At 35.3% G+C, this 12,067-nt stretch overlaps 1 protein-coding gene across 1 annotated transcript; it reads right to left on the bottom strand.

The window, feature by feature from the left end:
* Positions 1–245: 245 nt before the first annotated feature.
* On the bottom strand, positions 246–10,657 carry hcar1-3 (hydroxycarboxylic acid receptor 1-3). The gene is made up of 3 exons (XM_008430383.2): positions 10,390–10,657; positions 3,985–4,989; positions 246–3,051 (listed from the first exon to the last, which is right to left on the bottom strand). Exon 2 carries the CDS (start codon positions 4,924–4,926, stop codon positions 3,988–3,990), a length of 939 nt encoding a protein of 312 aa, XP_008428605.1. The 5' UTR covers positions 4,927–4,989; positions 10,390–10,657; the 3' UTR covers positions 246–3,051; positions 3,985–3,987.
* Positions 10,658–12,067: the final 1,410 nt, after the last annotated feature.

Raw genomic sequence — 12,067 nt, 5'->3', positions numbered from 1 at the left:
AAAATATAAATATATTAGTATGCTATATAAATATTTACTTTAGAATCCATTTTAGTGCAAAACCAGTAGACCAGTAGAGGTCCTCATTCTCCAAAGTTTTGATGTGACATTTCGCACCATGTAGAACAAATCTAACAGATCTAAATGTCTCAACAATTACCTAATCTAGTGTATGTCCTGATGCAAGAAACATAAATTTAGGAACTAGTTTTTTGTGTGTGCTGATAAAATAAAGCAGCCCTGGATGAGATTTCAGTGATCATGTTTAATTTACAACATGTAACCATGGCTGTGCACATACAGCAGAATGGTGCATGCCAAAGAGATGAACACAATGATGCACAACAAGTCAGTTAAGAAACATTTATAGACTGTAGATGAATAAAAACATACATTTTCAGTTTTATTGCTGAAAGATAAACAAAAGTAGTCCTTAATATTTTTTTTTTTTTCAAACAACATTGCGTTCAAGAATAATTTCAGCGACTCCAGGGTTTTGTTTATCTTATGGCTCACAAAGTTAGAACAAACAGCATATAAACAGTAAATAGACATGTACATTTTGATGCATTTATTCTTTAAAAACTATTTAAATCAAACACAACTGCAAGCAAATACTAAGTGCTGCAAGCCAAGTAAGTGCAAATTAAGGCTTTTCATATATTTACCATTTTCTACGCTCTTGACCTCTTGTTTGACCTCTTCCCCGTTTAAAGGTGCAGGCTGTTTCTGTGGAGTTTGCATGCTCTTCCTGTTCTTGCATACTTGTACTCTGGACGGAGATAAACGTTTCAACTCAACATGAGTTGTTTTGTTCGCAGTGGTGGATCAAACTATTTAACTGAGTAGTTTGTCAGGGATTTTCTGTAAAGAAAATGTATTTATATACAAGAATAAAGTCATAGTGTCACAAGAATAAAGTTGCATGGGAAGTAAGTCATAATATTATGAGAACAAAGTCAAAATATTAGAATAAAGTCATAATAATGTGACTTTATTTTCGCAATACTACAAATTTATTCCCATATTATTAACTTTTTTCTTGTACACGTTTATTTTAGTAATTTTATGAATTTTATTCTTGTAATTTTATTTTTGTATATTTTATTTGTATGGTCCTAATACTCTGTCATATTTCTGTAATGTGATACTCTCAGAATATATATATATTTTATTTGAGATTAAAGACATTTTTAAAGAATTGTTACACACATTTCAGTCAACTAAAATAGTACAGTAAACTATTTAACAAACAGAAGTAGAAAAACTGAAGGAAAAGAAAAGTAACTGGAAAAAAGTCTAGCTAGCATTAGCCAAGGAAAAGCTAGCATGTAGCTTTGCTATTCTGGTCATGTTTGTAGGATCTTTGTTGTATTTTTTTTATTTTAGACAGGTCATATGAAGAATATTTGTAGTCACTGAGTGGCCAGAATATCACCTGTGTTAAACAACTCCTTTAACACACTTGGATACAGAGAAATAAGATCAGACAAGTTAATGGCTAACCAGGATGGAGGCACCGCACCATCACTGTAGTTTTTAAAGATCTTAAAAAAAATAACCAAATTTTCAGAAAAGTTTTTGTAGTGGTTCATCTCAACACTGCCTGATAGACATTTAAACCACAGTCATGCTTGCTTATACAGTTATTTTTATAGTATTTTTATGGTTATATACATAAATACAGTGTTAGCATGACTCCTGTAACAATTAGCTCTTTACACATACTAGAAATCTAGCGCTAAAAAATAGGGAATGTTGAAAAATTAATTGACTTCTATTGTTATGTAATTACTATTTTATTAGATAGTTGTCTGGCTAAATATGATGAGAAGTTAAGTTTATTAGCTTAGCATGTGTTTCACATGAAAAAAGAGGTAAGACGATTAAACTATTATGGCCTTCCTGTTTATAAGTATAGACATTTAAGAAATAACTGTCTTATCCAAATGTGTCAGTAGGTTAAAAGTTTATAAAAATACAATTCTATCTTAAAATTATAAAAGTAGTGTCATTTTAAAAGGTGTCTCAGAGTTGGCTTTGGCTAACAGTTAGCAACACTTTCTTGAGTTGCATGTCTCATCAAGTTGCTGTGGAAAAGTTTCAAGGGAAAAGCAAATAATGTATTACAAAAATTGCAGCATTTTGCAGCAATTGAGAGATCAACATCTTTTAACACAGTGTGACAAGCTGTGACACAAACTGTCTTAGTTCTGCAGTTTTGTAAACTTCAGCAAATGTACTTTTGTGGATCTGCCACCATTTTCATTGGTATTAACCAATGAAAATTGGTTAATACCAATTTAACCAATTTGGTATTGGTTAAATACCAAATTGGTTAAATACCAAATTTAACCAATTTGGTTAAATTTGGTATATAAATTTGGTTAAATACCAAATTTACCAAATTTCACTAACTTATTAAAATATGTTAGTAATTGACAGTAAGTCACTGGCTTTAAATTTGATTATTTAGAAAAACATGTTAAAATTTTCAGGAAAATCAAGCATCAGACTAAAGTTTGAAGTCTTACAAATACAGAGTAAAAATAAAACAATGTTGAATGGTTTTCTGAGTATTTTTCCTTAGAATTACCAACAGAGATTCTCAGCATTAATAGTTATTTTGAGGAAATTGTCCAGGATAAAGGTGGGACATACATAAATATATAAACTCTGTTAGATTAGCCCATTGATTATAAGAATAAATGCAGATTTTATGCATTGTACTCTTATAAGATCATCAGTTGAAAAACTGTCTGACATCCTTCCCACGAATTACAACAACTGATATGTTTTAGAGTGCATTGAGACGCTTGGAAGATGCTTCATTATACACCAATCAATCGCACACTGTAAAAAATCAACACTAAAGAAAAGGTTCTGGTCTGGCCTGGTAGAAATCTGTTGGATTTGTTCTGTTCTGTCATGTTAAATTAAGTATTATTTTATGGGTAAATTGTGTGTAAAAGTGGCTCTTAGGTATCCGGGCTGCATGTAGATCTGTAATCCCACGAAGAAGAAGAAGTCTGTAGTTTCAGTGGGATACGGCTGTGGAAAGAAATGAGGAAATCAGTAAATGAGTATTTTCTCTTTAGAAACACTTAACGTTAACACCCATAGTCTACACAAAGAAATATACGTTTCCCTCTTTGTCTGACATCAAATCAAGCAACACATTTCCTGGTTTAGGCCAGTTTGGGCTTGTGAAAATAATGACAGAGAAACTTTTTTTAAGGTCAGACGTTGGGCAACACTACCTCTTAACAAGTCTGATGATGTAATTGTTTTGTAAGGCTCCAGATGTTCGTTAAGAAACAACATCTGAGTAAACTGGAGGTATAATTGTGGGTATATTTTAAGACAACAACAATCTGTTTCTTTGTATGACATCATGGGTAAAACTGGTCAAGGTATCAGGAAGCGAACAGTGGACGACGGGTTCATCAGATGCATGAAGGTGCCAAGTTTCTCTTTTCACCATTCAGGAATGAAATTGTTCTGTCTTTGAGACGGATATGCTTTGGTGAAAGATGTGTGGATAAATCACTGAACAAAAAAGAAAAAGGCCCTTTGAAGGTTAAAGGTTAAAGCTAGTCATGACAATGAAACAACACAAAAAATGAGTCCAAAAGGAAATGAAAGTCAGATCGGAAACACGCTCAGGGACGAAACCTTACACTCTTTCTGTTGTCTGGTGACTCTGAAATAGATTTTTTTTTGTCCATAATGACCAACTTTACATTTAGCACAAAAAGAAGAATATATCTTATTTTTGATTATATCTTCAACAAATATAAATGCAGCTTGTGACAATAGTAATCAGTGTTATGTGGAAACAATGAAGCTCCATCTCAAACACAAATACAATCATTTTTATAAACCTGACTGAAAAACAAAAGACGTTTAGTCTGATTTACTGAATGTAAAAATCTGTTTCCGCTCTCTTCAATCACACAAAACCTAGATTGTTATTGTCTTTACCTGTCAGCTGTCTTCGCTGATGCTTCTCTTGCATCTGAAGGAGTTCTTCAGAGTGTCATGAAACACGGAGCTGGAGAAGAAATAGATGACTGGGTCCAAGGCGCTGTTGAGGTAGGTGAAGCCAAGGCTCACCACGAAGAGATTGATCCATAACGTGTAGGATTCACATGCTTCTGGGTGGAATGTCTTTATGTAGTGCCCTACCAGGCCTGTGAAGACGCCTGGCATGAAGCAGAGGATGAACACCATATTGATGACCATTACAGCTCTGATGGCACGCTGCACTTTTTTTTTCTCCATTTGAACCCTTCGTATTTGGCAGGCGATCTTGACGGAGCAGAAAATGAGCAAAACCAAAGGCAGGACGAACTCTAGGACGTAGGCTACATAGTGGAATTTTATTGCCTTAGGGACGACGTCGTAGGAGTGGAAGCTGCGACATATTTTCTTCTCTTCCACCTTATGGAGGAGGTTGACCGTCAACAACGGAATCCGATATAAAATCACGACGAGCCATATCAGCGCTGACAGCTTGTGCGAATGAGTCGAGGTCATTCGGCTGATGGGGTGATGAGGATGGACCACCTTCAGGTAGCGGTCGATTGCCACAGCCGTCATGAACGAAATGCTGGCAGATCGATTGATGGACAGCATGTACAGGTTCAAGCGGCACCAGATCGACCCGAACTGCCAGTGATCTTTTCGTAAGTGGGTGTCGATGCGGAAGGGCACGCTGAGGAAGAGCAGGAAGTCGGCCAGACAGATGTTAAACAGGAAGGTGACGTGGGATTTCCATAACCTCATACGGCGGCAGAAGATCCACAGCGCGAGGATGCTGCCTGGCAGCCCCACCAGAGTCTCGATAGTCAGGAAAATGATCACAAACACGTTTGCAACTTCACTGATCTCAGGAAGGCAGGTCATATTTCCCCCAGGACTCATTCTGGCAGAGTATCGTTGGATCTTTCCACTCGCTGAACAAGTATGTCAACACGTGGATTGACACTGCCAAGGAAAAGAATAAAAACTGATTAGACTATTGTTATGTTAGAAACAATGTGAAAGCAAATGATTTTGAGAATTGATGTTAGGGTTCAGATTGTTTTAGGAATGACAAAAGACTAAAGAATAAACTGACATACAAACATGTAAATGAATGATGTGACAAAGAAACAACTTGACACAAAGAAAGGGAACATGAAGACCTCTGAAGAAGACAGAGCGCAATTTCCTTCTTTACAAAATGTAAACAAAAATGAAGTGGCGTCAGATTTTAGCGATTGAAGGATTTTTTGTTTGTCTTTTGTAAAAAAAACAAAAAAAGCTAATTCTTTAGCAATAGCGTGTCTGCTTGTGTTTACCCAGAATGCCCTGCACTGTAGTCCACTTCCTACTTTTAGAGCGGTTTCTGGTCCATTTGGTATTCACATATGCATTCAAACCACACCAGCGTTTACTTGAACTGAACTGAGACCAAGGATTTAAGACGAACCAGAGTTTGGATTTTTGGTCTGCAGTAGAGTTTGATTGCACATTCACACCTCCCCAAACGAACCGGACTTTCTAGGCAAATGAACTGAAGTTTGATTAAATCGCACCAAACATAGCTGATGTGAATGAACGCACATCGCATGCGGCAAACTGTATGAATGTATTTGCATAAATCCTATTGTCTGTTGCTCTGTGAAGGAAACTCATAATTTATGGCCTGAATCAGTTAATCTGTGATCGGCCTCATGGTCTGTTGAAGTGGGCAGAGGATGAACGGTCTCTGTGACAGGGTTACTTTAACCTGGCTTCACTTAGCTGCTCCTTTTAAACCTGGTTCAGCTAAACAGCAGAAAGCTAGGTGAGATGACCCAACACGTTTTGTTTAAGATCAGGATTTCTCACCCATACCTGGATTTCCGATTTCTATTCTAATGCAGATTCTTTAGTTCATGTTTTGTTTCCAGAACCAGAACCGTTTCCATTGTTTGCTTCTAACACGTGAGACCTGGTACCTTTTTTATAAATGCCATTAAGTTCCCCTTTTGTATGTTTTCTACCTGTTTTTATTAGGTTTTTTTCCTGATTCACTGAGTCAACAAAAACAAAATGAAGCATTTTTATTTACAATGGTTGGCGATTTTATTTTCTCCATCTGGTTTTAATTTTAAGAAGAGTGAAATAACCTTCTTTGGATCTAATCTTAACATTCAACCATGTTAGAAAAAAGTTTAAGATGATAGAAAGGCAACAGTAGGTCTTATTATTAGCCACTTATTACTGCCAAGATATGAAGATATGAGACTATTACAGAAACATATTTTATTGTCTGGAAATTTCAGTGCAACAGGTTGTTGAGGAAAATGAGTTTTTTCTCAACAACCTGATAAAGGAAGCTTGTTCTTTCTTTATTCTTTATGGGGAATATTTTGGAGATGATGGTACAAATAAGAATTCTTCATAAAATAAAATCAAATTACAACAACTGAGTGTCTTTAGTCAGAGGCTTCTTCATAACTGCTGTAATACTGACTGCTACAGGAGATCCTTCCTGCCCACAGCCATCCAAGAAACCTAATGAGTCTCGACAATATTTAATGTCATTTAAGGATTACTAATGATTTACTTTAATTTGACTTGAAGTATTGCTACTCTTTCTTGAGTAAAATTTCTGCCAACTGTGAGTAACTTCACTAAATGTTGAACAAGACATTTCAGTTAAAGTTTCATATTTTTTTATTGAAAGAAACAGATTTGGAAAAAAAAATATTTTGTTTAAATTCTAATTATGTTACTTATATGAATCATTTTTATTTTGGTCATTAAAAATACCTAAATGTCCACAAAATGTTATATCATCTGATGATGTAATTTTTAAATATTAAATGACTAACATTTTAATCGGTTATTCAGTTCTTGGGTAGACATTTTACCAGATTTTTTTTTTTTTTACTCTTACTTGAGTAATTTCTTGGATGGCCCCTTTTTTAATTTTGGGCTACTCTGTCCCCCTCTGCTTAAGTTTTACCACCTCTAAAACCAAGCACAAATGCGCAGGTTGACACAATGACAAAGAGCAAAGACGTCAGCACTAAACTTAGAAAGTTGAAAAGATTATAAATAGAAAACATGTTTAGGCAGTTGCCAATTTTCCCAAAAGTGTTCAGATTGACCGACGCTGAAAGAAATTGGATAAAAACCAAACAGCTTCTTCTCTAATTATACAAGATTCACAAAATGTAAAGTTTATAAATGAAAATTATAAAAAAAAAAGAACAAGTCTGGCTTGTTTGAGAAAAAGGTGAACACAGAAACAACATACAGCTCAAAAACCTCAAATTCTCAAAGCACGGTGGTGGGCGGGTAATGATTTGGGCTTGTTTTACAGCCAATGTGGTCTAGAGTCAAATGTAAGATATTAGTTGGAACAGCAGCTTAAGCTAGAGTGTAATTATTTTCATAACAGTACAATCAGTAACAGCCTGGAGGTGTAAATGTTATTCCTACATTTATTGTTTCTCTTCGAAGGAGGCAAATGTAATAAAGAAGATTCATGCTTATTATTACAAAATAAAGGCCTGCAGATGCCAAAAGTCTAAACAAAACACAAAAATATTTCCAGAAACCAGACATGCCCATAAATACATACACAGAAAAGGAGGAAGATGGAGAGAAAGGAAGAGCTGTTAGCACCGATACTGAGGAAGATAATGACTCAGGGGGAGGCAGGAGTCAGACAACCACAAAAATTACTGAGAAAAAAACAAAACCAGAGCCAAGATGGTGAGAAATTCACAGCTGAACACAAAACCTATCAGCAGGGGAGGTCAAACTTTCTGTCATGGGGGCCACAATGCAAGAAAATGTACAAAAAAATGCACATTTTTATGGAAAAGGGATATTAGGTATTACAAATCCAAAACTTTCAAAGGATTTTGCCATGTTAAAATAAAGGCATCTAATTTTCACATTTTTTGGGAGCTCAATTAATCAACTTTGTTGTTGTTTATTAAACAGGATTTGAGTCACTTTCTTACAAAACACCTGCTATATTTAGCCAGATTTAATAAATTAAATAAAAGCTGATTGTGGTCACAAATGGCCCTTGCATAGATTTATGCGGCGTGCCTGACCAAAACCGACCAATCAGAGCCAGGAGGCGGGTCTTAGCGCTGTCCATCAACATCATGTATGGGCTGATAAATGTGCTAATGACAGAGAAATTATTTAATGTGACAGGAAAACCATTTATGCGCCGTCATCAGTGGTCATGCTAACTAGCCGTAGCACTAGCTACAGGCTCTCCTAGCTGCAGGAAGGTGATTGACAGCGCTGAGACCCGCCTCCTGGCTCTGATTGGTTGTTCCTAGTTAGAAGTGGGAGAAGGCAGAGGACGTCCATTTTTTCACTGACTATCTGTCTCACATCAAACTGTCATAACACCAGGACAGTTTCAACAAATGTGTTTATGTAAAAGTTACTGCAGCTTTAATGTTGTTTCCAAAACTTCCTCTTTTATCTCATCAGTTCACCGAATGTTTTCCAGCAGTCTTGATGATCATCAATGTTTTTCAACATGAAATGTTCTCTTGGTCATCAGTAGTTTCTGCCTTGGAGGCCATTTTTACCCGATTTCTCTTTTTCTGTTGTTGAATCATGAACTTTCACTGAGGAAAGTTGGACCTGCAGAACTCTGGCTGCTGCTCTGGGCTCCTGTATTGATAAGGTCTTGAAGTGATTTTGGTGTATTGACCATTTCTGGGAAGGTTCACCACCTACTTCATGTTGTCAGGCAGGTTCTGTTTAAGTTAGTGAAGCTGAAATAAGTGAAACTGAATCAAAAACAATGTGATTAATCACATTTAACTCATAATGGCGGCTGTTTATGTTTTTACCGGGTAGCTTAGATATCTTTCCTCTCGCAGGCTATGAAATTATAATTTAAAAATCAGCTTTTCATCTCTACTCAGGTTCTTTCCAAAAACAGTAAAAATCTGTAAAGATTGCAATATTTTTTTACTCCAGTGGCTTTACAATGAACATATGCTGCAAAAACATAAAATCTTACCAAGTTTTTGGTCTACTATTTAATGTGTAAATAACTTAGATCACTTGAAATAAAACAAAACTAGCTTACAAATAACTTTTCAGCAAGATATAGGAGCTTGTTTTAAGTCAATATCTTAATATTGATGGAAAAGTAGTAGTTATAAGTGAAATAATCAGCTTTTTCCTCCATATTATAAATTAAAAGTTAGTTTTCTTTTTATTTCCAGTGTACTACAATATTTGCAATAAAAAATAATTGGTAAGATTTTGTGTTTTTGCAGTGTATTTATGGGTACTACAGAGAAGAGACAACATTTATCAATTCATAAATATGTTATGCAAGTAAAGTAAGGCATGCATGTAAACTGCAGGTATTTGTGTGAATTTGTGCTTTAGGAACAAAACTATGAGGAAATATTTGCACCAATTGAAAAGGGAAAACCCTAATCAGAGGGCATGCCCAGAGCTGCAGTCTTTATTTATGTAAAACTCTATTGTGTCAGATTTTGACAACTCCTTTATAAATAATATTTGTGGTTCACTAACTTTAAATACAATTAAGCACATTTAAAATTGAGTCGTTATTTGGGTGAAGTTAGAAGATTATTGTGTTTGCAAGAGGAATTCCTGTAAGATCTTGCAGAAAGGATTTAACTGCACCGTAACGTTAAATTAAAACTATTTCAGTGCATACCAGTGCAAGTAAAAACCAAACTCAGCTTTAGTCATCTGAATATTGCTAATTATAATTCATGTTTTATGAGAAATGTGCCTTTTTTTGTTGGCTGCTTTTAAAAGTTGCACAACAGATAACAAAACGAGTATCATGAGGGTAAAACTGTAATTTCCTGCATGTTTAGTTTCTAGTGCAAATATCTTAGTACTTCTGAAAGAAGACAAAAATAACTTACAAGTAACCTTTCATCAATAAACAGTAGCTTATTTTAAGTCAACAATTGCTAATATTGATAAAAATGATTAGTTATAAGCAAAATAATTTGCCAGCGGAGCACAACTGTTTCCCCTATTATAAGTTCAAATGTCTTTTAATCATTATTTTACTTATAACTAGAATCTTTTTATTTAAATTAAGGACGTGTTGACTAAAAACAGCCTCATATTTGTAGCTTAAAAGTTGTTTGTAACTTAGTTTAATCTTAATTCAAGTTTACTGAGATAGATTTTGCAGTGTATCAACATCTTCATCTATTTTTCTGCCGAATGTTTAAGAGCTCGCTTTAATTCAGCTTTTCTTCTTTTATTTTTATTTTTTAATGAAATGAATGCAACACATCTAGTTCAAACTACAGAAAAAAACCACATGCATCTATAAAACCTGGGTAAAAGCGTAAAGTTTTTCGTACTCACCAGCAGTAATGGGTTCAGTTGCTGAAGCTCGTGGCAAGAGTGAAAGTGCTCTACTGTGAAAAGTGTGAGATCTCCTTCCAAAACAAAGCTGTGTGAGGGCTTGTCATAACACGACATTGGCAAAAATGTTTCCAGAGAAAACGTTTGGCCACAAACTTACATTTTAGCTCGAGAATTACTTATGACGAACTGACTTTTCAGGACTTATACGGAAATAAGGAAAAGAAAAAAATACACCAGGTGTCAAAATGATTTTTTATCTATGATCAAGAACACAGATTCTGCTTTGAGATTAGTTACTGTTGTGAAAGTGAAAAAGGAAATTCGTGTTTTTGAAAAACTAAGTACAACCCATGACTGATTTTATGACCATGTGTCAAGTAACATCAACTTCTGTATTTTCCTCACTTTTATTCACTAGTCCTTATTTATTTCATTTGTTTAACTTAAATGCTGCATCTCTTCTCCTAATTTTAGTTGGACTAAAATCCAACAGCAGTTCCCTTCACTTGTTGGCTGCTGAAAGCTTCCGTTGGTCTTTTCATTTTTAAAAACCTGTTCATTTCACACTTGCTATGCATCTTCAGGAGCAAAGCAGCTTGATAAATTTGACTGCAGCCAATCAGAAAGATGAGAATTTCAAATAATTTAATTTTCAATAATATTTTATAGTAACAATTGAAAAGCAGATTAAATTCTATAGTAAAAAAAATTTATTACAAATTAGCATTTTTTCCTGCTTTCTTGGGCCCCACTTAGAAAAACACGTCTAGGTTTTGACTGGTCCACTGGAATAACTTTTTTTCTTCTCTTTCAGCTGTTCTTTTTGTAGATTTGTCAATTAATAGCCCAGTTTTTGGTATCTGCCAAGCAGCTTGTCTTATTTGACTTCGGTAACTCATAGTCATAAGCTGGGTTACAAATACGCGCTAGTCGTGATCGATATTCTGCTAATGTTGAAAAAGCACCATTTTGCCATTGCGGGTTTCCATTAAATAACAAATTAAATCAGAATCACACGTAAATAAGCTTGTTCACCCAGTAAGTAATTAAAAATCACGGCAACTACGGATGTAAATAAGCAGGTACATGAAATATATTCGCTCGCCTACGTCAGAGGAGCCGTTAGCGTCTTATTCAGCCGTTGGATCGGAAAATGGCTACATATGTGACATTTATGGAAAATTGTATTCGCCGATTTTACAGAAGAGCGACTGATTCAACACGTTGGAATGATCCACAACTTTTTATGAACTGTGCGATTATGTGAACCAGCTGTACATTGTCCGAAAAAACACAAAAACAAACCATCATCCTTTCACTACTTCCTGATCTCTTCTTCGTTGGTTTCCGCCAGTAGTAACGTTCGGTTGTTGATCACGTGACTCATATGATGCAAAAAAGTGTGGAAAAATCTCATTATTCCATCTCCAAAACTGTTTCTTTTTGTCATTGGACCATACCAAGCTGCGCCCAGAAACGCCCCTTGAGTCCCACATGACTTCATGTCTCACATTAACCGCTTAGCTCCAATGTCTAAACATGGCATTTTTCGTTCTCTGCAGAGTATTTTTGAGTCGATTAGTGCAGCATTTCTGCCTGATTTTCACAAAATATCAGCCACGACATGGACAAGGGAACCAACAAGTTCATGTCATCTTTTTGGACGACATCAAGG

Source organism: Poecilia reticulata, chromosome 15, assembly GCF_904066995.2.
Source record: "Poecilia reticulata chromosome 15, P_reticulata-male-v2, whole genome shotgun sequence".
NCBI classification, from domain to species: Eukaryota; Metazoa; Chordata; class Actinopteri; order Cyprinodontiformes; family Poeciliidae; genus Poecilia; species Poecilia reticulata.
This window is presented reverse-complemented; position numbering and strand designations above follow the sequence as displayed.

Coding starts and splice junctions, on each gene's coding strand:
- hcar1-3 (XM_008430383.2), bottom strand. CDS start 4,926: ATGAGTCCTGGGGGAAATATGACCTGCCTTCCTGAGATCAGTGAAGTT.